General features: G+C 40.4%; 1 protein-coding gene across 2 annotated transcripts; it reads left to right on the top strand.

Annotated features, from left to right (window-relative positions):
- Positions 1–3471: 3471 nt before the first annotated feature.
- Positions 3472–25637, top strand: LOC119489353 (immunoglobulin superfamily member 21-like). Of its 2 annotated transcripts, none has more exons than XM_037771662.1 (10): positions 3472–3615; positions 13178–13290; positions 14060–14181; positions 15022–15140; positions 16290–16405; positions 17661–18210; positions 21416–21516; positions 22808–23000; positions 23097–23135; positions 25024–25637. In XM_037771662.1, the coding sequence occupies exons 1-10, from the start codon at positions 3552–3554 to the stop codon at positions 25104–25106; spliced, it is 1500 nt and encodes a 499-aa protein (XP_037627590.1). In that variant the 5' UTR covers positions 3472–3551; the 3' UTR covers positions 25107–25637. The 2 variants fall into 2 exon arrangements, with proteins under 2 accessions (XP_037627590.1, XP_037627589.1); XM_037771661.1 differs by having other exon boundaries at positions 13178–13302.
- The last annotated feature ends 1056 nt before the right edge of the window (positions 25638–26693 follow it).

The raw sequence follows: 26693 nt of genomic DNA, 5'->3' as shown, positions 1-26693 counted from the left end.
TTGGTTGTGAACATGCATGCAGCACGTTCTAATGCACACTCCAAATGACCCCAAATGGCACACAGAGAGGGCCGGTGAGACAGGCTGGTCGGCCGGTAAAAACTTAATGGACTTTATGACGGCCTACTGGGATTTGTCCCGGTATGCCAGATGGCCAGTACACCACTGGCTACGGTAAGGAAGTGTAACTCACAATTGAGTGGGAGAACCACTGATGCTATGCTTATATATTGTTAGGGGAGGGGTTATGCTAATGATGGCTCTAGTCGAGCCATGATTTCAGGCCCGCACAAAAAATCCCGAACACAAAAACTGAGACAACCAGTTTAATGATCTAACTCCACAATTCAGTTCTACATAGTTCACAGTCTTTTCACGTTTTCAGTATAATCTGTTTAGAAACAAATCTAATTTTACTTTACTCAGATTTAATGAGCGTTTATTATAAGGGGGACCCTGGCCCCTGTAGTGAATCCCTTGATAAACTTTCTCATCAATTCATTAATCTATTAATTTATTGACTGATCTCAATAACTTGAAGTTGGCTCATTCTCAGTGCTTCCTGGTTTATTCAACTGTGAATGAGTGAATGAAGAGAGGGAGTGGCGTTAACAAGAACAAAGTAGATAATAAAACGTTATTTTATGATTGTTTCACAGCGGTCATGTTCTAAAACACAAATAAACACGCCCACACCTCCGCACAACCCTGCGGGAAGGTGCTGCATTGCCGGATTTTGAATGAATGCAGCATAAATAAGGGAATTAATACAAAAATAAAAAATAAAGAAGCAAATTAACACAGAAATATCAATTTATGTCACATTTTATCAATTAATTAATGGCTACATTTATTTTTAATATTATCTTTGCTGCATTTAATGACATATTTATTTATTTATGGAATAATTTATTTAGATTTTGGCAGGTTCCGTCCTCCACAGTTTGTCACGGTCACTTTGTTTCTCAAAGTTTGTTTCTGAGAGTGTTTTGGTTTTCTGCTACACTAACTAACTGCTAAAATGCTGAGACGCCACTGTGCCAATTCAAGTGGATGATGCCACTCCAGGATAACATGAATGCAGTAACACAGCAGCTGTGCTTCCATTTCTGTAGCCTTTAGGGGGGGGACAAGATTCTATTTTTGATAGCAGATCTTTCAGTAGCATCTCAGACCCAGTACAGACCAAACACAACTGAAATGCTGTCTGACTCCAGCAGTCCCACATTGAGTTTTCAGTGCTGGCTGTAGTACCACTAAGACACAACTACATGATATAGACATAATACAGGCAACGTTTCTTTCTTTATGTTTTGTTCTCAGCCTATGGAGGAGCTTCCTCTGATAGCCGTTCGGCATGAGACTTCATCTCAGTCTCAGTCTGTTCTCTTGAGCTCACTCCTCGTTTCCTTCTCTTGACATACCAACAACTCCTCCAGGCCCTTCTGATCAGCCAGCTGTTTTCTTTTTTTCATTTCCTCCAGTTGTTGGACAATTTGGATTCTCAAAGTTTGCTTTTTGACTCTCTCATTGCAGAACAAAATTGCTCTGCTGCCGTCTCCAGGTCTCCTCTCTGTGGAGCTTGATACTCTACATGGTCCCAGCAAGACTTTTTTTCAATGGTCTCCGTCACCTGGTTGGTGGAGACCTCATGGACCTTCTCTTCCTATGAGGACATTTTGTTCTCAGGATTGTTCATCATTTCATTTATAAAGAGGTATTGAAGAGGAAAAAGTTAGTAACAGAGCAACAAGTTCACATTCAAAATTATATTTGTGTCATTGCCTCCTACAGTAACTGTGTGTAAACAATGTCTCTGTTGTGGAGCAGTTGGAAGACGACACACAGATAACAAACTATGAAAGCTTCCTATATTTTAGACTTTTGGGCTCAGAGTTCAGTTGGACTAAGCTCCACCCTCTTGTGTCACTTCTGGTTGCAAAAAAACAACATGGCGACGGCCAAAATGCCAAACTCAAGGCTTCAATACGGCAATCCACACACCGATGGGTGACGTCAAAGTGACTACATACACTTATATACAGTTTATGCCTATAGCAAACTACTTAAGTTTGCAGCTATGGCACAAATTACAGTACAGTCACCATGCAGTGTTGGGGGTAAGATTGGTAAGAGCAGGGGTTAGAGTACTCAGATTACTTTTTTGGTTGTAACAACTTACATAACGTGTTAGTTTGCAATTCAAGTAATAAGTTATTTAGTTACGTTTTCAAATAAGCAATCCTTTACAAGAACATCACAGTGAAATGCAAATTGTGCCTGGGGGATCAGCGTCTGTCAGCTGCAAAGAACTCTACTTCAAATTTGAAGAATAATCTTACACACACCTCCACAACACTGGTGGGTGGCGAGGCGCATTGAGGAGGAGAACGACGCCGGTGCTACAGCTCCGAAACAACAACAGCTTTCGGCTGACACTCCGAGGGAATTTAACGAGCATGTAGCTGGTTACGCGTCTCCATCTTTCAGCAAGATCATTAATAAAATCCCATGCAGGAAACAGTGCCTGACAGAAAAAAACTTTACTAGCTACCTCGATATAATGAAGAGCTGTAAAGAGGATATTGCGTCCGTCATTCCTGCGTGCAGAGTTACAGATGCTGTAGACGAGGCTATGCAATGACGGGTCAATACATCCATAAGGTAGGCATAGCCTACAGCAGGCACGCCTTCTTGACAATATAACAAACATGTGCAAGGAATCGCAAAGGTACTCTAACGACTTTTCTCAGTCGGTAAAACTGTAACGTAACAAGTAACTTTTTCATGTCAGTAATGTAATCAGTTGCTCTCAAAAGTAACGTTACCCAACACTGTTTGTTGGAATTACCTGGAACTTTCAGAGCACATTTATTCTCCTCAGATTAACTCTTTGCATCTTGGACACAGATTTTATCTTAAAACGTTCATTTAGTGGCACACTCAGGACAAACATTATATTTTAGTCACTATGTCCTGACAGTAGTGCATGAGACAGGTAAAAAAAATCATGTGCCTCTGTGTCCTCCGGTATCCTCTGGATGGCATCTGCAGGATTTCACAGACCGGACGAAAACAACCAGTCAGATCTGATCTTGAGTCTGCTGTCCAGCTTCCGCCAGTCACTCATGAACTTCGATCAAATGGTCAAACTAGGCTGTACTGATCAAATATGAATCAATATTCTGTTACCGTAAGGCCTATTTCTCGCCTCAAATGTTTTCAGAAACATCTTGTAGTGTGCTGTTTAGCTGTAAAATGAAAAGGTTTGTGACCCGGCAGCCATGTTGAAAGGGAGTGTTAAAATATTGTAGAACGTAATAAGAGACCAAGCTAAAGAGAGAGGGAGATAAAAGTCCTGTCAGAGAGAGAGAGAGAGAGAGAGAGAGAGAGAGAGAGAGAGAGAGAGAGAGAGAGGCTGTAATCCTCTGACTATAAACCCGAGCAGCACAGTGAGGCAGCCTCAGTGTGAAGGATGGGAGATCAAACGTTGTCCTCTGCTCTGATGACAGATGGAGCATCCTTCGTTGTGAGCAGCAGCACCCAGCAGGATGACTGGTCCCCTCGCGCTCTGCTGCCTTCTCCTCTCCGCTCACACTCTCAGTCTAACAGCTGGTAAGTGGACATGACAAGGAGACTTCTGCACTGTTTGAATGAGGTGAAGAGTAAAAGTTTAGAGTGTCTTTAAAGGCTGTAGAAAGCCTTATGGAATCATTCCAAATAGTGTTTGTTTGGGACGTGACAAGGTACGCTTGCTTTTATGATTCTTTGATTATTTGATATTGTTGATGTCGGCCTTATGATGATCCCTGACTATTTAAGAAGTTTTCAGGTTTTATTTTGACTATGCTAACACTGGTTATAATTGACACCCTAACAGAGTACCTGCCAGGGCACTAAGAACATTTCAACCTATTTTCAAAGATCACATTAGATTTTGATAAAGTCAACCTGCCTTATTCATACAGGCACTCATCCTTCCTGAATTATAAGTTGATTTCTATCTGAGACGGATTGAGATATTGTTACCGCACTGGCAGATTTCTTTCCCCTTGTTTTAGGAAACATAAGGTGTTTAAACAGAAATATTTTGACAAGGTGGAGTGCGGTCCATACTGTGTTCACTTGTGGTTTAGAGGTGAAAGATCATTGTCACCAGTGGAGTGATGATGAACTTAATCACACTTGACTGAGAGCAACTCATTACTTATACTTTCATTGATTTCGATAGAGTGTGTGTTTTTAACCATCCATCCATCCATTATCCGTAACCGCTTATCCTATTCGGGGTCACGGGGGTTGCTGGAGCCGATCCCAGCTGACAGTGGGTGAAGGCGGGGTACACCCTGGACAGGTCTCCAGACTATCACAGGGCTGACATATAGAGACAGACAACCATTCACGCTCACATTCAAACCTACGGGCAATTTAGACTCCGTCAAATAGATGTTGAAATATTTCTCAGGATAAGTGAGTAGTTGGTGGCACCAAATTATTATCTATTGGCTATCCGTCCAATAGTTGTTAAGATATTTCACGAAAAGCCAACAATGTGGAACTCATGGTGACTCTACAGAAAAAGCGTAGTAACTTTATTTATATAGCTTAGCAACTTTCAAAACTACCGTTACAAAGTGAAACTGCCCTCCCAACCACTCTGTGTGTTTTTTCTTTCTTTGACCCACGTCACCACTTTCCCTGAGTGTTTACTGTTTGCTGATGCAGGTTTACATTGTAGTTAATGGAAAGCCTGCTGCATCTCATACGGACGCTAAAGGGTACCTTGTGGGTCAGTATCAGACGCCGAGGGGTGTGAGTCGACAAAGCGTTGGTATTTGACGCCCTGTGAATGAGAACGGGCTGGGGTAATTCCAGTAAACATCATGTCTGGTTTTATTGTTGTCATAGTTACTGTATAGTATTGTTGCGTGGCAATGCAGTGGGGAGTTTTCAAAACTGTGTTTCTAAATATAATAAGTGTGACATTTCAAATCAGTCATGCTGCACACTGTGATGGATTATGTAGCAAGCATGTACGTTTCTGCAAGTATAGATCTTCATGATAACAGTTTGATGCAAGGCTGGGTTACTAACCACACATAATGGACATCTGCTCTGGGGCCCACAGCGCCTGGGGCAGCAGCTCCAGATTCAAATTTACTTTTTTTTATCTGTTCAAAATGTACCTTAAAGGGAGATTTGTCAAGTATTTAATACTCTTATCAACATGGGAGTGGGCAAACATACTTGCTTTATGCAAATGTATGTATATATTTATTATTGGAAATCAATTAACAACACAAAACAATGACAAATATTGTCCAGAAACCCTCACAGGTACTGCATTTAGAATAAAAAATATGCTCAAATCATAACATGGCAAACTGCAGCCCAACAGGCAACAACAGCTGTCAGTGTGTCAGTGTGCTGACTTGACCAAAACTGCATGTGTTTATCATAAAGTGGGCATGTCTGTAAAGGGGAGACTCGTGGGTACCCACAGAACCCATTTTCATTCGCATATCTTGAGGTCAGAGGTCAAGGGACCCCTTTGAAAATGGCCATGCCAGTTTTTCTTCACCAACATTTATTTAAGTTTGGAGCGTTATTTAACCTCCTTCGCAACAAGCTAGTATGACATGGCTGGTACCAGTGGATTCTTTGGGTTTTCTAGTTTCATATGATAGCAGTATATGTTAACTGTAAAACTGAGCCCGCTACAACCTAAAAATTGCAAGTTGCGTTGATATGTTAAATAAATTAGTGGCGTTAATACAAATTTGCGTTAACGCGTTATCGCGTTAATTTTGACTACTTCTTAGAAATTTGATTAATTTCACATTTGCTTGTAAATTTGCACGACTAAAGTACACAGTGTGTCACACCTGAAATGAAAAACGTTCACCTGTTGTATAACCATAATCTGGATCCATAAATCTAACCCTAACCATAACCACCTGTTATAGTTGTCTAACCCAAACAACACTTAACCACAATATATTTGCCACGATCTTTCCCTGACCTTAAATGTTGTCACTGAATGTAATCCAGGGTTTCGTCCAATAACCACCTTTGTGTCTGGTTATGTTATAGTGTTGCAGTAAGGGGGGGATTTTTGCTCCAAGGCCCTCTAACAAGATCATTTGACCATGATGAGAGAAACACAAATCAGTGGCTGCCTGGAAGCTAAGAAAACATTAAAAAAACTAAACCGAAAAACATTTTATCTGCTTTGGAAAATTTGCAGTAATGTAAAGTATAGTTGAACATACAATAATATTGCTGTTATTTATAATAAAATAAAGCAGTCCAGTACATCTCTTGGCTCCTGTTGATGTATTAAGTATTAATCTAAAGCAAAAGAAAAAAAAAATGGTTTCAAAGGGGAATTGAGATTTGCATGCAGCCTGGTGGTGTGGCTTCAGAGCAGGAGAGTTGTCATCTAAGTTACCTAATGCTGTTTGGAGATTTTTCCCCTCGGGGATAAAAAAAACCCTATTGTCTGACCCATATTGCTCAAGGTAATCTGTACTTTAAAATGATTAAATGCTTGTGGCTGTTCAAACCACAAAGTGCATGGAGTTTAATCCCAAAGCAGAATTCACAGATTTTCTGTCTATGATCTTTGGAGCCACTGTCTAGATTTTGGATTATGAATAAAAAATCTTCCCCCTGCAAGAAACCACAGAGCTCGGGCAGCATGGAGCCCTTCACCGATAATGTATGTGGAACACTGACACAGTGAACAGTGCCAGTATCTCAGGGTACGGCCAGTCCTGCCTTTTACAACTACAAATAGTGGGAAAGATTTGACATCGACATTTGTTGAAGAAAAATAGTAAAAATGAATTAAATAAATAATAATAAAAAAGCCCAATAGTACTGTTTATTAATAAATATATATTTTATAAATGTATACAACTTTTCTGTTGTCGTTACAGGCCTCCTTTTATTGTAACTGAGGTTTAACTGATTAATCCACATTATTTGCTCCAGTTCATTTTCAGTTGGGGATGTTTGTAATTTTCCCTCAACCCTTTTAAATACACAGTGACTCTAAATTCTAATTGCATGACCGTTTAACATCCCCATGTTTTCTGAATAAAAGTGTTTTGTTTCTGAGCGGTGTTAAAACCTTGCTTTTGCCTTAATTGTATGTATAATGTAATCATTTTCTCCCACAAACTCCTTGCTTAATATCGTATACCCTTACAAAAAAGAAGTATATTTCAAGTTTATTTCATGAAGAAAACTTGAGTATAGTTCAAGTATAATCCAAAGTATATTTTATGTAATAAGTATACTAATATCAATGTACTAGTAGTATACTTGTAAGTGTATACTTCTTTAGACTAAATTGGCCCTCTTTTTAGTTTATAAAAGTATACTTTTAGGTATACTTTAAATTTAAAAGTAGTACATTTTGAGTACACAACTAGTTTACTGATGCTTTGTCACGGCCATCGGCGTTAGATACCGACGCTTAAGGCACCCTTTAGCAACGGTATGAGACACACCGGGCTTTCCATTAAATACAATGTAAACCCATTTGCGTAAATATGGGGAGTGTGGTGAGGTAGCTTTAAGAGTGAAAGAGACACACCGGCGGCTGGGAGGGGAGGTGGATGGGTCCAACAAACTTAGGGCTTTCCTCCAGGAGACTGCAGTTTGTGTCCCATGCGTCACGTTAGAATCAGCTGTTTGTTCATGTCCCGTGTTCACAACGTTCAGTGTCATTTTCACTGTACAAATGTACTAGTTTTAAGCCCAACCATGTTGTTTTTTCCTAAACCTAAGTATAGCGGTTTTATTGCCTGAACCTAACCAAGTGTTTTTGTTTACATGACATTCATTCATGATCACTGGAAAGTGTGGGCGTGACACCTCTTATAAATGTGCTTCAGTTACCAGCAACTCTCTGAAGATGCTATGATCTTGGTGAATTGGACTGTTTTTGCAATGAGGCTCATTTGCATCAAAAGGGGCCAATGTTGTGCCAAATTTCTGCATAAATACCTCATTTAAATTTGTGCAAAGAGAACAGAAACACCGTGATGCAATTTGCTTGGCAGCGTAGTTAGAGATGCATTTCACCCTTTGAGAGTGCTTTGAGAATTACACTCTTTTTTTTGTATTATTAGGGCAGGTTTTATGAGCGCAAAACTTGCACAATCCTTTTGTGGATTCACCCCTGAGTCTTGTTACATTTCTGTCTGTGTACAGCTTAAACAAACAGATCCAACATGTTAATCAGTGAGCTTTAGAGGTGTTGTAGGTGTATTTTTGAACTTGAAAGAATCAAGTTAGCTGTTTCCCCTTGTTTTTATGCCAAGTTAGGCTAACCATGTCCTGTGTTCAGCTCTGCACTTACTGGTAACGCAAAGACATGACATTGACCTGAACATCTAACTAAATATGTCAGTTGCACTGTTTGTCTGGTCAGGGTACATGGCAGAATTTTCAGAAGAAAATCAGAAAGTTCCTGATGTTCGGGAGATGAAAGGAATTCGTTCTCTTTCAGGTGGGATTTTGGCCTGAAGTTTGGCAGCTTGTTAGCCAGATGACAGATGTAGTTGCCCTGAATATAGAACTGAGCTCTGATCAAAGACGAGGTGAACCACCTCCTGTATTTCCCCCTCAAAGCAGCTTTTGTTTTGCCTGACGTCCACTATTCCTAATGCACAGTGTATAGCGCCAGTTTTTTGTAGGCTTTCAACTTGCTGCTGATGTGTTGGGAGTGTGGAGGCTTTTATCTGACAGCAGGAGGAGAGCGACTTGGCTGCATAAGACAGCTTTATCTCCTCCAACAAAGACAACACAAGGCATGGAATATCAAACACTTAACAGTTCACAGCCCTCTGTAAAGGGCTAAGCTGTTGAATTGTCCTTTCTGTGTTTGTCACATTAAAGTAGGGCAAAAGCAGTCATAGTCCACACAGCCAAACCTATAAGCTGAGCTGGACAGAGATATCACTCCTCAATATCTCGTTTCACTAACCTTAATCTCATTCCAAAATATGCTTTCCCTCAGTTAAATGATTGCTTTCTGTTGTTTACAGAGGACATTATGAATCAGTTATCATGTGCGAGTGCTGCTTTTTTTTTTACCGTTTCAATGTTATTCTGATATGTGTTAATCTCTCTTCCACATTGTTTGTGTGTGTGTGTGTGGTGTGTGTGTGTGTGTATGTGTGTGTGTGTGGGGGGGGGGGGGGGGGGGGGGGGGGGGGGGGGGGACCAGAGCAAATGACTGGCTCTTTGGATGAAAAGCTGGAGGGAGGATTAAAGGAAAAACATGGGGAAAATAATCTGTAGGCAGGCTGACGTCATGCGGTACAGGCCAGTGTTGTGGAGGTGAGGCGGACTGTGATGACAGAGGGCATCAGAACGCCTCTCAGCAACGCCAGGCTGCTGCTCTGCAAGGTGCCTTTGGTTTTGGTCCCAGTCCATGAGGGCAGCCCACAGCAACCACACACTCACACACTGTTAAGATGACATCAGGCTGGGGCTTTGTAGCTTCAGTCCCTTACAAATGAAAACATATTATATTAACATATGATATAATATATATATAAAATGGGATGTTACAGCTGAAATGTTTCTAACAATTTGAATGGGGACGATAAAGTGTGAATTCATCACGTGATATGCTATTCCATATGATTAAACCAAGTGTGTCTATATGTAAATTTCCATCTCTCTCTATCACAGGGCTGACACATAGACAGACAACCATTCACATGTGTAATTGTATTATATGCAAATTTAAAAGTCATGCTTTCTCATATGAGGGTTTGCATTTCATATGTGATATATCTAAAAATGATGTTCATTTTTCCACATACGACACCGACGCATGCACCTATATGTGAATTCATGCATTTCCTTTTAAATCACATATATACCAGACCTATATGCGTTTTCATTTTCATATGTGAAATGGTATTCAGCATGTAATTAACATGCAAAATGTGTTTCACATGTGCTCTTTTGTAAGGGACTGTTACACATTCATGTAGCTGAAGACTTGCAATCCGTATTAACCCATTTAATCCCACAGGTCACAGCACAGCAGCATAGAAATGTGGTGGCCGGTGTGAATGCTGTTGCTCCTGGGTATTAGTGTATCTAAGCAGTGAGATGTGTGAGCTGTCTGTGTGTTTATTAGACTGGCAGAGGTCAGGGTCAGCTTTCAGTTCACCATCGAGTACACTTGCTGGGCAGCTGGCCTTAAATGGACGGAATGATTAACACGCTTTGCTGCTTTAACAGCGCCAACTGATGCTGAGCTGCTAATCTAACAAACAAGAGTGTCATACAGAAATGCAACAGCAGCCGCAGATGTACATTAATTTCTAAATTTAATCCCATCCTCACGGTCTATATTAAATATTCAAATGTCAGGAAAGAAATCTGGAGCACTTGAAGGAAAAGTCTGTATCAAATACTGCTGCTGTGAAACACAAGAAACATTTGTTTGTTGGAAGTTTGGATCATTTCATCCCTTTACAACCACACAGATGAATGGTAACATTGAATTATATCTATTTGAAGGTGAACCTGCAGTTTTTGTTTCCTCTTAAGGAGCTTTAAGGTTGTCAAAGTCGTATTCCACACTGTCTGAAAGAATCATATATATTCTGTATCATCAGATCTTCCTTGAAGTTTACACTGAACTAAATATTCAAACCTAAGACTCTACATTTTATGGCTGCACCATTCCATCAAATAGAAATATTCTAAATGTCTTGAGCATCTTTTTATACCATCCATCCACCCATTTTCTTCTGCTTATCTGGGGTACGGGTCGCGGGGGCAGCAGCTTAGCAGGGAATTCCAGACATCCCTCTCCCCAGCAACATTTTCCAGCTCTTCCTGGGGGACCCCGAGGCGTTCCCAGGCCAGACGAGATATATAATCTCTCCAGCATGTTCTGGGTCTACCCCTGGGCCTCTTACCCATTGGACGTGCCCGGAAAACCTCCAAAAGGAGGCGTCCCGGAGGCATTCTGATCAGATGCCCGAACCGCCTCAGCTGGCCCCTTTCGACGCAAAGTAGCAGCGGCTCTACTCCGAGCTTGCTCCGGATGTCTGAGCTCCTCATCCTATCTCTAAGGCTGAGCCCAGCCACCCTACGGAGGAAACTCATTTCGGCCACTTGTATCCGCGATCTCATTCTTTCGGTCATTACCCAAAGCTCATGACCACAGGTGAGGGTTGGAACGTAGGTGGACTGGTAAATTGAGAGCTTTGCCTTTCCAACTCAGCTCCCTCTTCACCACAACGGTCCGGTACAGCGCATGCATAACTTCAGACGCCGTACCAAGCCGCCTGTCCATCTGCCACAGAACCACATCATCTGCAAAGAGCAGAGACTCAATTCTGAGGTCCCCAAACCTGACACTCTCCTGCCCCCGGCTGCACCTTGAGATCCTGTCCATGAAAATCACAAACAGGATCGGCTACAAGGGACAACCCTGGCGGAGGCCAACGCCCACTCGTAATGTGTTTGATCTTTTATTCTTTTTTTTTTAAATCAGCTTGACAGATTTGGAAATATCATTAACTAGAATTTTAAATAAAGGTGGATTTAAACTGGGTTCACACAAAGTTTGACCGGAAAGCACGTAATGTAATGATTAAACCACCGGTGGATCAGCAGGGTTTAAAAACTCACATGAAATAAATATTGCCAGTCAGAAATATCTGTCTGTCTCTAAGCAGCTCTGTTCTGTGCCGCTCTGTTTCCCAGAGCAACCTCCTGGAACTATCCACCTCATACTGCAGATCTCTCTTTAAAAGAAATTCCTCTCTCAGTTCTACACTTTTCACATTTCTCTTTGCTTCTGACCTTCCTCATTTTCCACAGTATGGTGTGTGTTGTGCTTTCCCCTTGCTTTGAGGTATGTCTCTGTGTTACGTATTCAGCATGACAATGTCCTGTTTCATTGGGGAATTTGCCATTAGCAATGCTATACGTGCTTGTAATGCAGTAGAGTTATTTTAACCATTTTTACCATTTCTATTTGATTCCTAAGACATCCTAGACCTAGCCTACTTAATTACGCCTTTTAGGTTTGATGAACAACATAAATAATATGGTATATAAATGAAACCTTCCAATATCAGGGGGTGGTCACAATAACACAAACACCTGTATATTCCCATACAACAGTCTTTCACGTTGAGACTGTGTTCCAGCTTAACAACCTGTAACCTCAGCCGATTAGACTGTTGTCAGGCTGTTAAATAGGCGTTATCAGTCGCTATAAGCTCCGTAGACGGTGTCAGTAGGGGCCTACTACACCCACTAGTAGGTTTTATCATCTATGCACATGGTAGATCACTGAAAGAAGGTATAAAAGAACACAACAGTAACCTCTAGTGACCGTAGTAATTATGACAGGAGCAGAAGCGGAAGTCAGGCGCTGTAGTTTAGACAGTGTGAAACTCCTTAAGGTGTGGAAGTCACGGACAATGGATGGGACACAAAACACAGGACTTTCACCCAGGAGACCTGAGTTTCCCCGTGTTAAATCAACAATGTGTAGTTGTGTTTGTAGTTATTTTAACCCAAAATACAATGTTTTTCCCCAAACTTTCTTTTGCCTAAACCTAAAGAAGTTGTAGTTTTGTTGCCTAAACCTAAAACCTTTTTGTTTGTGTTCAAAACATGACATTTCATTCAGTTTTACAACATGTTAGAACATATTGCTTTTAAGTTTCACTTTCACTTTTACAATGTAGTAAGCTCCTAATGACCCATATCTATGGTGCTTGTAGTGACTGATAACAGTGGAAACGGGTGGTAACCTGGGGCTTTTCATGACCTGATCTATAAGAACCTTGTTCGGCTTTGGTACAAGGTTGGTCTTTGTGTTTCCATTGTATTTTACTTACCGTATTTCATATATGCCATTGAAAAGGCAACAGTAGGACTGATGTCATAGAACTATAACTATGTCATTGTTATGCACTGTATGGTAAACAAGTGACGTTGTTGTGGGACAGATAACAATGGAAGCAGTGTGGTAGATATTGTTCTTGATTTTCTTACACATTGAAGCCGACGACCTCCAGTGTGTCAAACCACTCTGTTCAGTTTTTCAGTCCACTCCACTGTACGCATTCAAGCCAAGTCAATTCATTATTATTCATTATTCTTCTCTCTTTGGCAGGCTATTTGACTGTATCCATTGAGCCTCTTCCTCCTGTTGTCATTGGAGACACAGTAACACTCAAGTGCAACTTCCAAACAGACGGGAACCTCCGAGAGATTGTGTGGTTTCGGGTGAGCACGCAGGTGAACTTAATGCAATAACAGTCAGTAGGTTTTGCCTAACACCTGTTTTGTCAAGAATCGTGGTCTTGTGTTATACCTGGGGAAAATGTGACTGACGGGGACTTATTTGGTGCTTGTAGACACAAACAAGACTTAAAGTCTAACTAACAGCCTATGAGCCTGTACTTACGCACAGCAGTGCTTTGAGCTAATTGCATGTGAACATACTCACAATGACAATACTAACACATTAGGTCTATGTTTAGTATGTTCACCAACTATTTTGTTGCCAATATCATCTACAAAAAAACAACAACACCTAATTTGTGCACATGATTTAATCATTTCTGCTTTCTTATAATTCGTTGAAATTTGTGCTCTCAATTTAAAAATGTTGTGTACAAATGCTCTCGATTTGATATCATATTTAATATTTTTGCCTGCTCCTCTCTTATAGAGTGCAGGATCTCAAAGATAACACGTTCTCTCCAAACCAGAAGTATATCCATTTATCTCTTTATGTCCAAGATTAAAATTTAATCCAAAATGCTCCATGGTGAGCGTGGTTTCATAGTGAGGAGAATAGTGCTCAGGGCTCCAGCATGGGGAGGGCCCTTTAAAATTAGTAAGTAAACTGTTACTGATAAATACTGATACACTATCATTTCATCTATCTAAATCAATATTACCTCTAAGTCTCTTATGTGATAATAAACTGAAAATCTTTGGGTATTACTGTACTCAAACTCAGTGATGCTAATGTGCTTTTACCTCTCAGGTGATTGAAGGAGGCAGTGCCAAGCAGAAGATTTTCACCTATGATGCCATGTACAACACCAGCTACTCCCACTTGGAGGACAACCGCAGACGAGAGGACCTGGTCTACCAGTCGACTGTGCGGTGAGACAGGCCACTACTACTGTACAAATTGTGTTCTAATAACAATATATCCTTTGAAAAACAGAGAAGTTTGGGGGTAACACTCCCACCTGTATGCTTTCTTTTGACAGTGGGAGAGTACAGCCTGATCTCATGGGAAGGCATATACATAGCACAACATTTTAAGGACGTGTCCTGTCCCACGTGTCATGAAAACACATTTTAGTCATTTCATGCCACAATGTTTCCATGAAACGGTCATGGTTATGTTTAGGCAACAAAATTACGGTAACGGCCGTGGGTAGATTCAGGCAGCAAATACACTTAGTTAGGATTAGGAAAAACTTCATGGTTAGGCTTAAAATAAGTACGTAAACTAAGTAAAATGTGTACGTAAACAACGTAAGTACGGAAAACACATCACAAACGTAACTTCAAAATAAATCAGCAAGACTTTGGGACACGAACACTTGTGTCCTGGTTGAAAGTCCTGTGTTTGTTGGACCATCCGCCTCAACCTCCCCCCCACCATAAGCAGTCTTTCTCATTTCTCATTCTACGTCACTAGCTCTGAGTGTAGCATATTTACGTGGATGTGGTTGCATTGCAGTCAGTACAGTCTACATGACATGCCAAAAGCAACAAAGGACTTGTTATTCCCCACAAAATGACTTACAAATTAACGCGTCATTCATACGCCAATTGCTGAGACTGGGGAGTAGTGGTAAGTGGAGGTGAGATTAGAACAAACCCAGTGTGATTTTTCCCAACATCTCTAATCTCAAGAATCTGAGATGTTAAAATGAAAGGTAAAGTTAAAAAAACATCCTCTGTTTTCTTTGTGACTGTGTATATGAACAGGCTTCCTGAGGTCCAGATGGAGGATGACGGCCTGTATGAGTGCCATGTGGGGATCTATGACAGGAGCTCCACAGACAAAGTGATTCTAGCCTCTGGCAGCATCACCCTCACTGTCATAGGTATCTATTCATTTCTGAGGCAGTCCCATGAATTATACGTTTAGAGGAAAAGTCAGGGAATCACAAAACTCCCCTTACCAAAAAAGTTTATTCAAGTGTGCTATTGATATACTTCTTTGAAACTTAAAATACGAGAGTATACTTTCAGTTTACTTTTTATGTACTTATCAGAGATATACTTAACAAAAGTACACTTAAGTATAATCATACTCATACTGACAAGTATACAGAAAAGTCTATATACTTGGCTTATACTTATACTTAATTTTTTGATCAAGATATCCTTAAGAAAAGTATAAGTTAGAATACTTGTAGTATAAAAAACATTTAGTTTACTGAGTATACTTTAATGAGCACTTTCATAAGCTATAAAGTGGGCTACAAGTATATACAAGTATACCTGCTGTATAAAAAATATTAAACTAGTAGTTTACTGAGAGTATACTTTAAAGTACACTTTCATAAATGTGGGCTACAAGTATGAAACTAGTAATCTATCAGTACAATACTTACACTTAAAGTATACTTTTAGAAACTAAAAAGTGGGCCTATTTAGTCCCAAGAAGTATTGAAGTACACGTACAAGTATAAAACTATTAAACTATCTGTATACTTATAGCAGCGGTTCCCAATGACAGTGAGATGGTTCATTAATGATATATGGTTCTGCACGTGAAAATTTGTTTTCTACAATATCTACAAAAGGGGGGCCCTGCAGAAAAGGTTTGGGAACCACCGCCTTAAAGTGTAGTTGCAGTACTAAATAAGACTTAGATGTAAACTAGTTGTGTACTCAAAGTTTACTATTCTTACACTTAAAGTATACTTAAAAGTGTACTTGCATAAACTAAAAAGTGGGCCAATTTAGTCCCAAGAAGTATTAAAGCAGTACACTTACAAGTATACTACTAGCACATTGATATTAGTCTACTACTACATAAAGTATACTTGGGAAATATATACTTGAACTTAACTTAAGTATACTTCATAAATAAACTTGAAGTATACTGCTTTTTGTAAGGGTCTATTAGGATTCATCCTGTGTTTTTTCGTTATAAATACCTAATAACTTATATTGTATATTTATTTTCCTTCAGTGAATCGAAAGCACTTCCACGTTTGAGTGCCTTCCATGTCTTTCCTCTGCAGTACCTCCAAAGTCTATCTCTGTGGTGGCAGCCAACAGCCCAGCTCCTTTCAGCCGCTACGAGGCCCAGAACTTCACTCTGGTTTGCATTGTTACAGGAGCAAAGCCAGCTCCCATGGTGAGATGGAGCCTTTTTTACTCTTCATCTCTCTTGAAGGACTCCATAATCCTATTTGTGTCACTGCTTTGTGCGTGCTTGGAAGGAAAGCTTCGTCATCCATCCATCCATTTCTGACCATTGAAAACAACTCTAAAATCTTTTGGAAATCCCGATAGAGTGAAATAGGATGCTGGTACTTTCACTGCAAATATGAAATTGGGAGCACCACTGGATTTGAAATGTTTAGTGTTCACAGACAAAAAAAATAAACAAACAATAGCCTCCGCTTGATGCCACAGCTAGAGTCTGTATACCCTCTGTGACCTCTTAGGAAAATGTACCAGGGATTGGTATCAGAGGATTAGAGGACAGCTGCATATGTGATCAAATAAAAGTCCAGCGAAGAGTGGTTTCACATCGGTGAGATGCGACATGTAATCATAATCTTGATAGAACACCACCTTATTTGATTTTCTATTTTTATCTACTGAACTTGACTGCATGTTCAACAGCTGCCTTTATTTGACCAAGGTCACCTCTGCCCAGCGCTGGGTTATTGACTTGTGGTAAATAATGATGAAGGCAGACACCAATCTCTGTGGTCACATCACATGATCTTGTATTCTGACTGAGCAGTAAACAAGATGAAGCACAGCAGCATCCAGCTATAAGCTGCCCACACACACACACACACACACACACACATCTAAAAATACAGCATTATATACGGCAAAAGAAAAGCTGTGTTTTTTTTAAATGTGGATTATTTATATTTCTTTCTGGATGATATTAAAGATGCTGTCACTGTTCACATATCATACATAACATCATTTGCCTGGAAGTGGGCTAGAGGTTGTGTGTAAAACAGATAATATCTATAGATAATGTAATGAAAATGTCATAAGAAATGACATTATAATAATAATCTATTTATAATGTAATAAAATGTTAAGCACATGATGTAATCAAGTTTTGAGTATAATGAAATATGTCATAACATCATGGTTGGTGGCAACCCAGTGAGGGATGATGTTCTGGTTTTTGCATTATGTGCATTATTAAAATGAGTTACTGGGTGTTCAGATCAAAAACAGCACTGCGTTGAAACAACACGAGGGGCTGTGTTGGTGTGAGTAATTGCAACTCTGTCTTATAGCAATACTCACATGCCCATATGTACGTTGAAAGGATTATCCTCCTGTCAACAGTGGCCCTAAAGAGATCCCTTCTTAAAGCAATGATTTGAATTGATGGATTTGTCCTGGCCTTTCAGGTGTACTTCAAGCGGGATGGGGAGCTTATTGATGTGGTGCCAACTGCCCAGTTTTCCTCCCCAGTGGAAGACCAAAGCAAGGGCCCAGGTCTAGAAAAGAGCAGGGACAGGACCCAGGCGGGGCTCTGGAGCCCCCGGGCTCTCACCAGTCGAGACCTTGATGACACCAAACTCAAGAAGTCCGTGTCCCTAGTGGAACCAGAGGTGAAGCCGGCTCGGCTGGGCCAAGACGGCCCCGATGGCCCCGATGGTCCCGATGGCCCCGATGGTCCCGAAAAGGGCCGAGATCAAGGGTCCGAGTCGGACCCTGAGACAACCACAGAGGTGATCCCCGAGACGGTGGTTAGCCGGGAGTTTCCCCGCTGGGTCCAGAGCAGCGATCCGCTCTACTACTTCCAGCACCGGCAGCAGGCGGTAGGGGATGGAACCATGGAGGTGAGAGCCGAGCTCACTTGGAGCCTCAACCCCCAGCTGGACAACGAGGCTCTGTTCAGCTGTGAGGTCAACCACCCAGCTCTGTCCATGCCCATGCAGGCTGAGGTCACGCTGGGTGAGTCCTGCACCAACACACACTGGCCGAGCTGAATCCAGTTACTCAAATATAAAATCAAATATGAATTAATATTCGGTTACTGTAATGCCTATTTCAAATGTTTTCAGAAACATCTTGTAGTGTACTGTTTCGCTGTAAATTGAGAAAGTTTGTGATCCAGCAGCCATGATGAGATCTGTTGAGAAAATATCAAGCACCGCCCACCAACCAGAGCATAGCCAATAGGAACGCTCTCTCTCTGAAATGACCTGTGATTGGTCTAAGTCTTATGTCATGGGCTTGATTTTTTAAAGCCTGAAAACAGAGCCATGAGGAGGTGCAGAAGTCTAGTTTTCTTTGAGAGCACTTGAATTACAATATGCTGAAAGGTTATTATGGAATATGATGCCAAAAACGTGTTGCCTACTGAAGCTTTAATATATTACCAAGATAACCGCCAGCAGTCGAGATGGAAACATTATGACCTCAAACTGTGGTAAACTACACTCCAGTTTTGTGATAAAGTGTTGCTTGCTTTAATGCAGTGGGGGTGGCTGACACCTTTTCCCATCATGCCTCGCTGTAGCTGTACAAGCGCTCATGCACCCACTGCTGAGATAGTTCAATGCTACTGTAAAACCATAAGCTTGAAGTACATCCTGTTAGTGCACCTTGCACTCTTGCCGCCCAAAAGATGCACAATAGCTAATACTCAGTTGTACCCGATTCAACTGTTATCAGGCCATTAAATAGGCGTTATCAGTCACTATAAGCACCATAGATGTGGGTCATTAGGGGCCTACTAAGCCTACTACATTGTAAAAGTGAAAGTGACATGTTGTAAAATAGAATGAAACGTCACCTTTTCAACACAAACAAAAAGGCTTCTTTAGGTTTAGGCAACAAAAAACACTTTGTTAAGTTTAGGGAAAAATATCTTGTTTTGGGTTAAAATAACACAAACACAATTACACATTGTTGGTTTCACACTGAATGCAAACTCAGGTCTCCTGGGTGAAAACCCTGTGTTTTGTGTCCCATCCATTGTCCCTGACCTCCACACCTTATGGAGTTTCACACTTTCTACACTACAGCGCCTGACTTCCGCTTCTACCCCTGTCATCACTACGGTCGCCAGAGGTCGCTTTCGTGTTCTTTTATACCTTCTTTCGGTGATCTACCATGTGAATAGATGAGAAAACCTACTAGTGGGTATAGTAGGCCCCTACTGACCCACATCTATGGCTTATAGCGACTGATAACGCCTATTTAATAGCCTGACAACAGTCTAATCGGCTGTAAAAAACCTGTAAAGTTCCATATATTTAAGAGACTTAACTCCCATGCAAAATGTTCGGGATGTACTACTCCAGGTCCAAAGTAGTTTGAGTTCTTGCGATTAGAGCAGTGATGGAAGGGGGCAGGATTTAGGGTCAGTCAATTCCCTTTTCAAACATAATTACTCAGATCACCATGTTGTAGTAACAATAAAGACGCAGAATATAGTGTAAATACTGAAGTCAGCCGTACTCCCAGGAGTCCTGACACGGTTAACGTGGAGTTTCAAGAGAGCTAATGAGATGTATAATGAGAGCTACTGAGATTCAAACTTCAACACAACCACGTTTTTTGGAGGACAAATCCGGGGCTACACGGAGAATTAACAGGGGCAAGCCACTGAATCCATTAATTCAAATTGAACTGAGAACAATGAACACTAAGTGGGTCATCCTGAGCCTTCAGCACAGTTTGTACTGCTTCAGTTCAACTGGTTTATACCACAGTTACATGTAAACCAGGTGGACATGTTCTCTGAGCAGGTGGGTACATCCTTGAAATGTGGGAAGCCACATTAAGGTCACATGTACTATGGCATAATAGTAGGGGAGAGTGGGGTAAGATGAGCCAGTGGGTAGGTTGAAACCACCCCCTGTTTTCAAGGCAACTGTGCACATTTATTGTCATAAATAAAATTCATAAATTCATGAAGCACTTATCATTTCTAACTGGCTATGATGGAGAGAAGCATGTGGGAGAAGTATTTTATCTACACAAAAAAAAAAAATGTTTTGCTTGTCCAAGTAAATTTTCAGCATGCAGGTGTAATGACTGTTATGTCAAAGCAAATTTATCCAGGTCTAAAAATATGTATTATACATGTTGGTGATTTTCCAACATATAAAACCATGTGAATAATTTAGCTAAAGATTAGCCTGAATTGTTAATCCAGGCATTTTTTTTCCCCAAATGGTTGCTATTAGACAAAGTGAGCGTGGGTTAAATTGAGCCAGTGGTTCATCTCATTTGATATGAATTTACTTCAATTCAACAGAAGTTTCTAAGTTTTTGGATTATCCGTTCACTGTGGAAGCATGTGAGAAAAACATGTTTTATTAATTTTGTTTGAACTAGAGTCCAAGTCAAGTCTCAAGTCACTGTGTGTTTGTCTTAAGTGCGACTATAGTCCAAGTCGCAGACTGGAGTCCCCATCTCTGCTAAAAAGTGGGCTACAAATATATACAAGTATACTTGCAGTATACTTATAGTATAGTTGCAGTATAAAACAAAACGTAGGTGTAGTTGTGTATTCAAAGTTTACTATTCTTATACTTAAACGTATACTTTTATAAACTAGAAAGTGGGTCAATTTAGTCCCAAGAAGTATTAAAGTAGTACACTTACAAGTATAGTACTAGTGCATTGATATTACTATACTTACATAAAGTAGAAATTAAATATATAGAAATATATACTTGAACTTTACTTAAGTATACTTCATGAAATAAACTTGAAGTATACTACTTTTTTCGTAAAGGCAGCAAAGGCTATTCACAGTGAGGGTAACCTAAAATTGTTTTACCAGATGGCAAGCATTAAAAGATTCTGAATATTAAACTTTATTTGGTTGGATTTGTGTTGTTTAAGTAAGCTTTAAGAAAAATAAATATGATTATTTGGAATTGGAAAATGTTTCAGGGCCCTTTGTCCAAGATGCCTTTTTATAACTTCAATTGATAGGAGACATCCTAAAGTAAGGGTAGATGTTTTCATTGTACTTCTGTCTCATTGTTCCTTGCCTAGAGGTCAACATAAGTAAAAAAAAAAAAATGGCTCATCTTCCCCCACTCTCCCCTACATGTTTCTTATTATTCAGACATATGAAAGCTGAGTGTTGTCTTACTGTACAACATCAATCCATCATGGTATTTTACTTTTCTATTAGCTGCTCCCAGAGGACCCAAGCTGACCATGACGCCCAGTAAGGCCAAGGTGGGAGACACGGTGAGGATCACTGTCCAGGGCTTCCAGCTGGGACCTTCTGCAGTGAGTTTCCAACACACAGTGACTCTTTGAACATGGACCGCTCTGTGACGTTCATAAAACGGTCACCAAAAGGGAAAGGGGACATTCCAGGATAAAAGATATGGGCAGAGTAAAAAAGGCACTCTTCTGACCACTTTTCAAAAGTGTACCGCAAGTTTTTGAATTGAGTTCCTCCCTTCCAGGCAGCAATTGGTTTCAGTCCCTTTCTGTCCACTTTGAATATCAACTTGCAGAGACTTGAGTTACATTTTGTCATGTGGTACAGTGAAGCTGCTGCAAGCAGGGGGACAATGTTAAACCTCTCCATCCTGTCTCTTTCATGGAAACTCTTTGAGGTGGTATTTGGCATTATAATAACATTTGTGACTGCAGTGATATTTACATATTCTAAACAAGTTCAATTACTGGGATTCATCTGAATTGCAGCCTTACGATAAATCACAGTATGAGAATGTGTTTGGATCAAGTTCTTTCCTTGAACCTTGAGAGTTTTCACATTCAAAGTTTAGGAGATGTCATGTTATACACGGTTTGCACAGAATGTGAATAGACTAAAGAAAGCACAGTGGTGCAGCAACAGGGAGTTTGCTCAAGGACACTTTAGATGGATTAACAATGTCAGGATAATCATGGTATAACACATTTTAAATGCAAATTAGTTCCCCTCTGTAACAATCACGTTTCCAGAATCCTAGAGTATTCCTTAAATTCCAATCGTGGTGGTGAGAAGCTCTCATCCAGTATGACAGAGAGCCTCAGGCAGGGGCCTGTCAGCCGCCAGGGCCCTGAGGCTCTGGAACAAGCTGCCTGGAGTCAGCGTCATCATTAATATCTTTTCAAAACTTTTAGAATAAAATTTGAATGGAAGGTCTATCTTTTAGTAAAGTATGCTCACTTATTTTATCAGTTTTCTCCAGTCTGCTTTTTAACCATCAAATTCAAGGAAAAATGTCGAAATTGTACAAATCAATCAATCAACATTTATTGGTATAGCCCTTTACAACAACCAAAAGGTACCAACGTGCTTTACGTTAACATCAGGAAATAACAGGAATAAAAACACAACATATCATAAAATCGAAAAAAGGTACATAAAAGCATAGAGAGAATATCACAGCGCTACTAAATAAAAAAGTCTTGAGCTTAGATTTAAAAAGTACTAGGTCAGTGATAGTGCGTATATCAGGGGGGAACTTGGTCAGTGTTCTTTGATGTTCTCTCTCGTGGCTGTCCGCTCACTCACCTGTGTGTGTGTGTGTGTGTGTGTGTGTGTGTGTGTGTGCGCCCACAGAGCGAGGTCTTCCCTCAGCCCATATTCACGTGGACCAAGGTCGGCGGGACTCTGCTAGACGGCAGAGAGGAGCATGGCGGAAGGGAACTCATCCTGGAGAGAGTTCCTGCTGAGCTCAACGGCTCCATGTTCCGCTGCACGGCCCAGAATCCTCTGGGATCCACAGACACCCACACCCGCCTCATTGTGTTCGGTGAGTCCGTTCCTGAGGGGACTTATATACTTCTAATAACCTTTCATCTGTTCACTGAGTTCACAGTAAATGTTATTTTATTTGGTGTTTTTACAGACAACCCAAGACTGAAGAAAGGAAGACAACAATTCATCGGTAGGTCATTCTATGTCATAGTCAGTTCAGGCACTGTTACTACTGTTATGTGGAAGCATCCCATTAATGTAATACTGTAAACCATTCATATAAACACAGGGTGACCAAAGAAATCAGGGCTTTTGTGACTGGCTGAGCATTTCCAACACTTGTTAATCAAAATAGAATCTGTGTTTGTACAGCACCAATATATGGAGCCCCAAGGTGTGTAATATTGAATAAATAAATAAGTAATTATGAAATAATAACATGAGCAAATTGTGTACAATGTATAAAGGAAACAATCATTTCTGAAATATTATGAAACTCATTATTATGAAATATAATTTCATCATTCTTATTTTCACAATAACAGAGTTTTATAGGACTTTGTTTTGATTTCATATTAGAAACTCATTTCAAAATGCCTTTGTGTTTTTAGTCTATAATGGCATTTTCCCCAATTACACTTCAAAACATATTCCAGCACCGCTGCTGCTGAGTTACAGGCGTCTCTTTCCCAATGTAAGTCAATGGGAAAAAGTATTTTTGGGCCCAGTGGCATCACGTGATGGACAAGAAAGTTGTAATTCCACCATTTGGCCACTACAAAAATTTGCTTCAAAGCCCGGCGCTCTTCCTGGGGACTTGGGTTGGATGGATGGGTCAAGAAAGACAGGACTTTCACCCAGGAAACAGGTGTTTGTGTTAACTTATGTAACGTTACTTAACCTACATCACGTACATAACGTAACAAACGTGCTTATTCAAACCATGGCCCTTTCCTAAACCTAACTACACTGTTAACAATTGCTGTTAATTTACATCAGGATTTCAACAGTATTAACCTGTTATTGCTAAAAACAGTGCTTTACTGTTAATACAAAAGAAAACCTGTTAAATTACGCTCATAGGCGGTTCTCTAACTGAACTATAATGCATTCTTAAAAAACAGCACTTTACTGCTGATCAACTGTCTAAAGTATCATCAGTAACAGTTTCATGCAGTATTTTTTTAATTCTGGGACCTGATCTGCTCATGTGAAGCTTGTACATTGTACATGATTGTAAAATCAGTGAATTAGCTCTGTTCTTCACTCACATGTTGTTCTGGTTTACATTCTGTGCTTGTAGCCAGCTATAGACAGACATTTTGGGAAAAGTGTCAACAAGTGTATTATAGCCCTTTTCCTAACAAGTGCCTTTAATTGTATTTAGTGTGACTATTCCTATGTCTGTAACCTGCTAAGTCTATTCATCTAGGCAACAAATTATGTTTATTAAAATGTATGTAAAAAATACAACCTAAATAGTGCATTAAAACAAATCAGTAAGATAATGTAAAAGAAAGGTGAAAAACATCTATATAATGTATCTTTAAACAGTACATTAACTGTAAAATACTGTGAAATTAATACAAAAAAAACAGTTCAAACTGTATTTTTCATTAACAGTACAAAGCTGTAAATTTCAGCGACAGTATAATAATGTTAATTTTACAGTAACATAAAGGCAACCCTGCTGCCAGTTCTTTACTGTTATTTTACTGGGAAATTCTTAACAGTGCAAGTAGTTTTGTTGCCTAAGCCTAAACTAAGTTGTTTCCTGTGAAAACGGAAGTTTAATTTGAAAGGACAGTGCATGCATGTGACGAGCAGAAACTGACACATGTAAAAGTGACACTAGAGTGGTACAGTAGAGCATCATAGAAATGAAGGAACATGTCAGCCAGTGCAAGAGTGTGGCTCACTGATATGTTTTAACAGTTTATGGACAACAATGGAGCTCTATGGCACAGAGGAAGACTTATCCTTTAATGGGAAGTTGTCAACATGGTCACAGTCATGGTGTAATTGTAAAAAACACTATAGCAGTGCTCTGTAACGCATGCTGTCTTGTTTATGTGCAGCCATTGACGCGGCGGTCGGTCAGCGCTCCCTCACATTAACCTCCATGTTGCTGCTGCTGAGCTTCACATGCGAGCTGACGTGACCCGAGGCTCTGCTGCTCCTCCACACACCGCCACCCACATCTACCTGAGGCACCAGCTCTTTAATGCCCCCCCCGGCAGTAGCTAAACCCCCACCCAGCTGTTCCAGCGGCGCTGAACATTAAAGGTGCAGCAGGACTTCAACCCTGGTGGAGAGAAGACGGATACAGAAACAGCAGCATCGGCCACAGAGCAAAGGTCCAGATGCTGTGCAGCATGCCGTCACACTGTGAACAACTCTGCTGATGGGTCACTCTACTCGGACTGATTATGAGTTTGTATGCATCCTACTGAGGGAAACATTGGACGTAGTGTGCGGGATGTCACCTCCAAATATATACAGGGTTCAAACTAGATCCCAGGGAATAATGGCAGTGGAGAATGGTCCTGATAGGCTAAAGCCTGGCCAATCAGCATCCACCCAGCTGTCATGTGGACACCAGACCAGATAAAACCAGTGTGCTCCTTATGGGACACTACAACAGATAGATAGATAGATAGATAGATAGATAGATGGATTGATAGATAGATAGATAGATTGATTCCCAAATTGCATTACAGCAGCAGGTTATCCAGGCAATGCACCGGAGCAGTAAATACAATGTACATATCAACACTAGATCTATTATCTAATCTATTAATATTAATATTAGAATACACTATAAATATACCCGACTACTACAACTAGCATAAAAAATCTAAATTTAAACATACATAACATACTATATACATTAGCAAAGTATGCAAGTTAAGATGTTTTGTTTTAACTAAAAATTAACTGAGGTAGTAAACCGATGTGCAGATTCAACATGTGCAAGGTAAAACAGAATGAAGTATGGTTGAGACAGGAACTAAATTTATAAAGCTGAGGGTTCTCTGTTAGACAGAGGCGAGGTGAGGGCAGGAAAGATTTTCTGTATCTGTCCTTGTGACAGCGAAGCTGAATCAGTCTGTTAGACAAAGAGCTGTGCTGTATGTCCAGTAGGTGATGGAGAGGGTGTTCAGGATTACTATTATAGTTTGATCAGTGTCCTTCTCTCCACCACAACGTCAAAAGTGTAAAAACTTGCCAAACCAATTGCACAAAAATGTGACATTATCATGAATGTCTGGAGGGCAGACAGAGCCACGAGAAAGTGATCAAAGGGCATCAGGTATCCATTGGTCAGGGCCGTTATTCTGTGGGATCTGTTAAAGGAGTTTTAAGGTTATTTGAGTTCTCAGAAATCAACACATTTGGAGAACATTATTAGTTTTTATTTCCTTGTGTAGCACAGCTGCTCACCTGTAGCTCCAGAGTGACTGAGTAGGTTTGTTTGGGTCGTGTCTTTGCTCCCCTTCCACAGAGTCTCTGAAGACCACATCAAATACTATTATCTAGAAAAATTCTTCTCTAACAATTCATTTTCATTAATTTTTTTTCAGGGAGCATAATGTCTACCAATAGTGAAGCATCATCCCTCCCTCTCTGTTACTCCTGGACTGTAAAAGGGTCATGTCTAGAAGGTAACCCGCAAATTGCGAAATCTGATACGAGATTTGCAAAAACTTGAGTCGCGAGACTCGCTGCCTGACGACCTTTCCTAACC

This window comes from Sebastes umbrosus, chromosome 6, assembly GCF_015220745.1.
Source record: "Sebastes umbrosus isolate fSebUmb1 chromosome 6, fSebUmb1.pri, whole genome shotgun sequence".
Lineage (NCBI taxonomy): Eukaryota > Metazoa > Chordata > Actinopteri > Perciformes > Sebastidae > Sebastes > Sebastes umbrosus.
Note: the sequence above shows the minus strand (reverse complement) of the source record. Positions and strands in the feature narration are given on the sequence as shown.

Coding starts and splice junctions, on each gene's coding strand:
- LOC119489353 (XM_037771661.1), top strand. CDS start 3,552: ATGACTGGTCCCCTCGCGCTCTGCTGCCTTCTCCTCTCCGCTCACACT. Junction 18,211..21,415: donor GCAGGCTGAGGTCACGCTGG/GTGAGTCCTGCA, acceptor CTTTTCTATTAG/CTGCTCCCAGAGGACCCAAG. Junction 23,001..23,096: donor CACCCGCCTCATTGTGTTCG/GTGAGTCCGTTC, acceptor GTGTTTTTACAG/ACAACCCAAGACTGAAGAAA.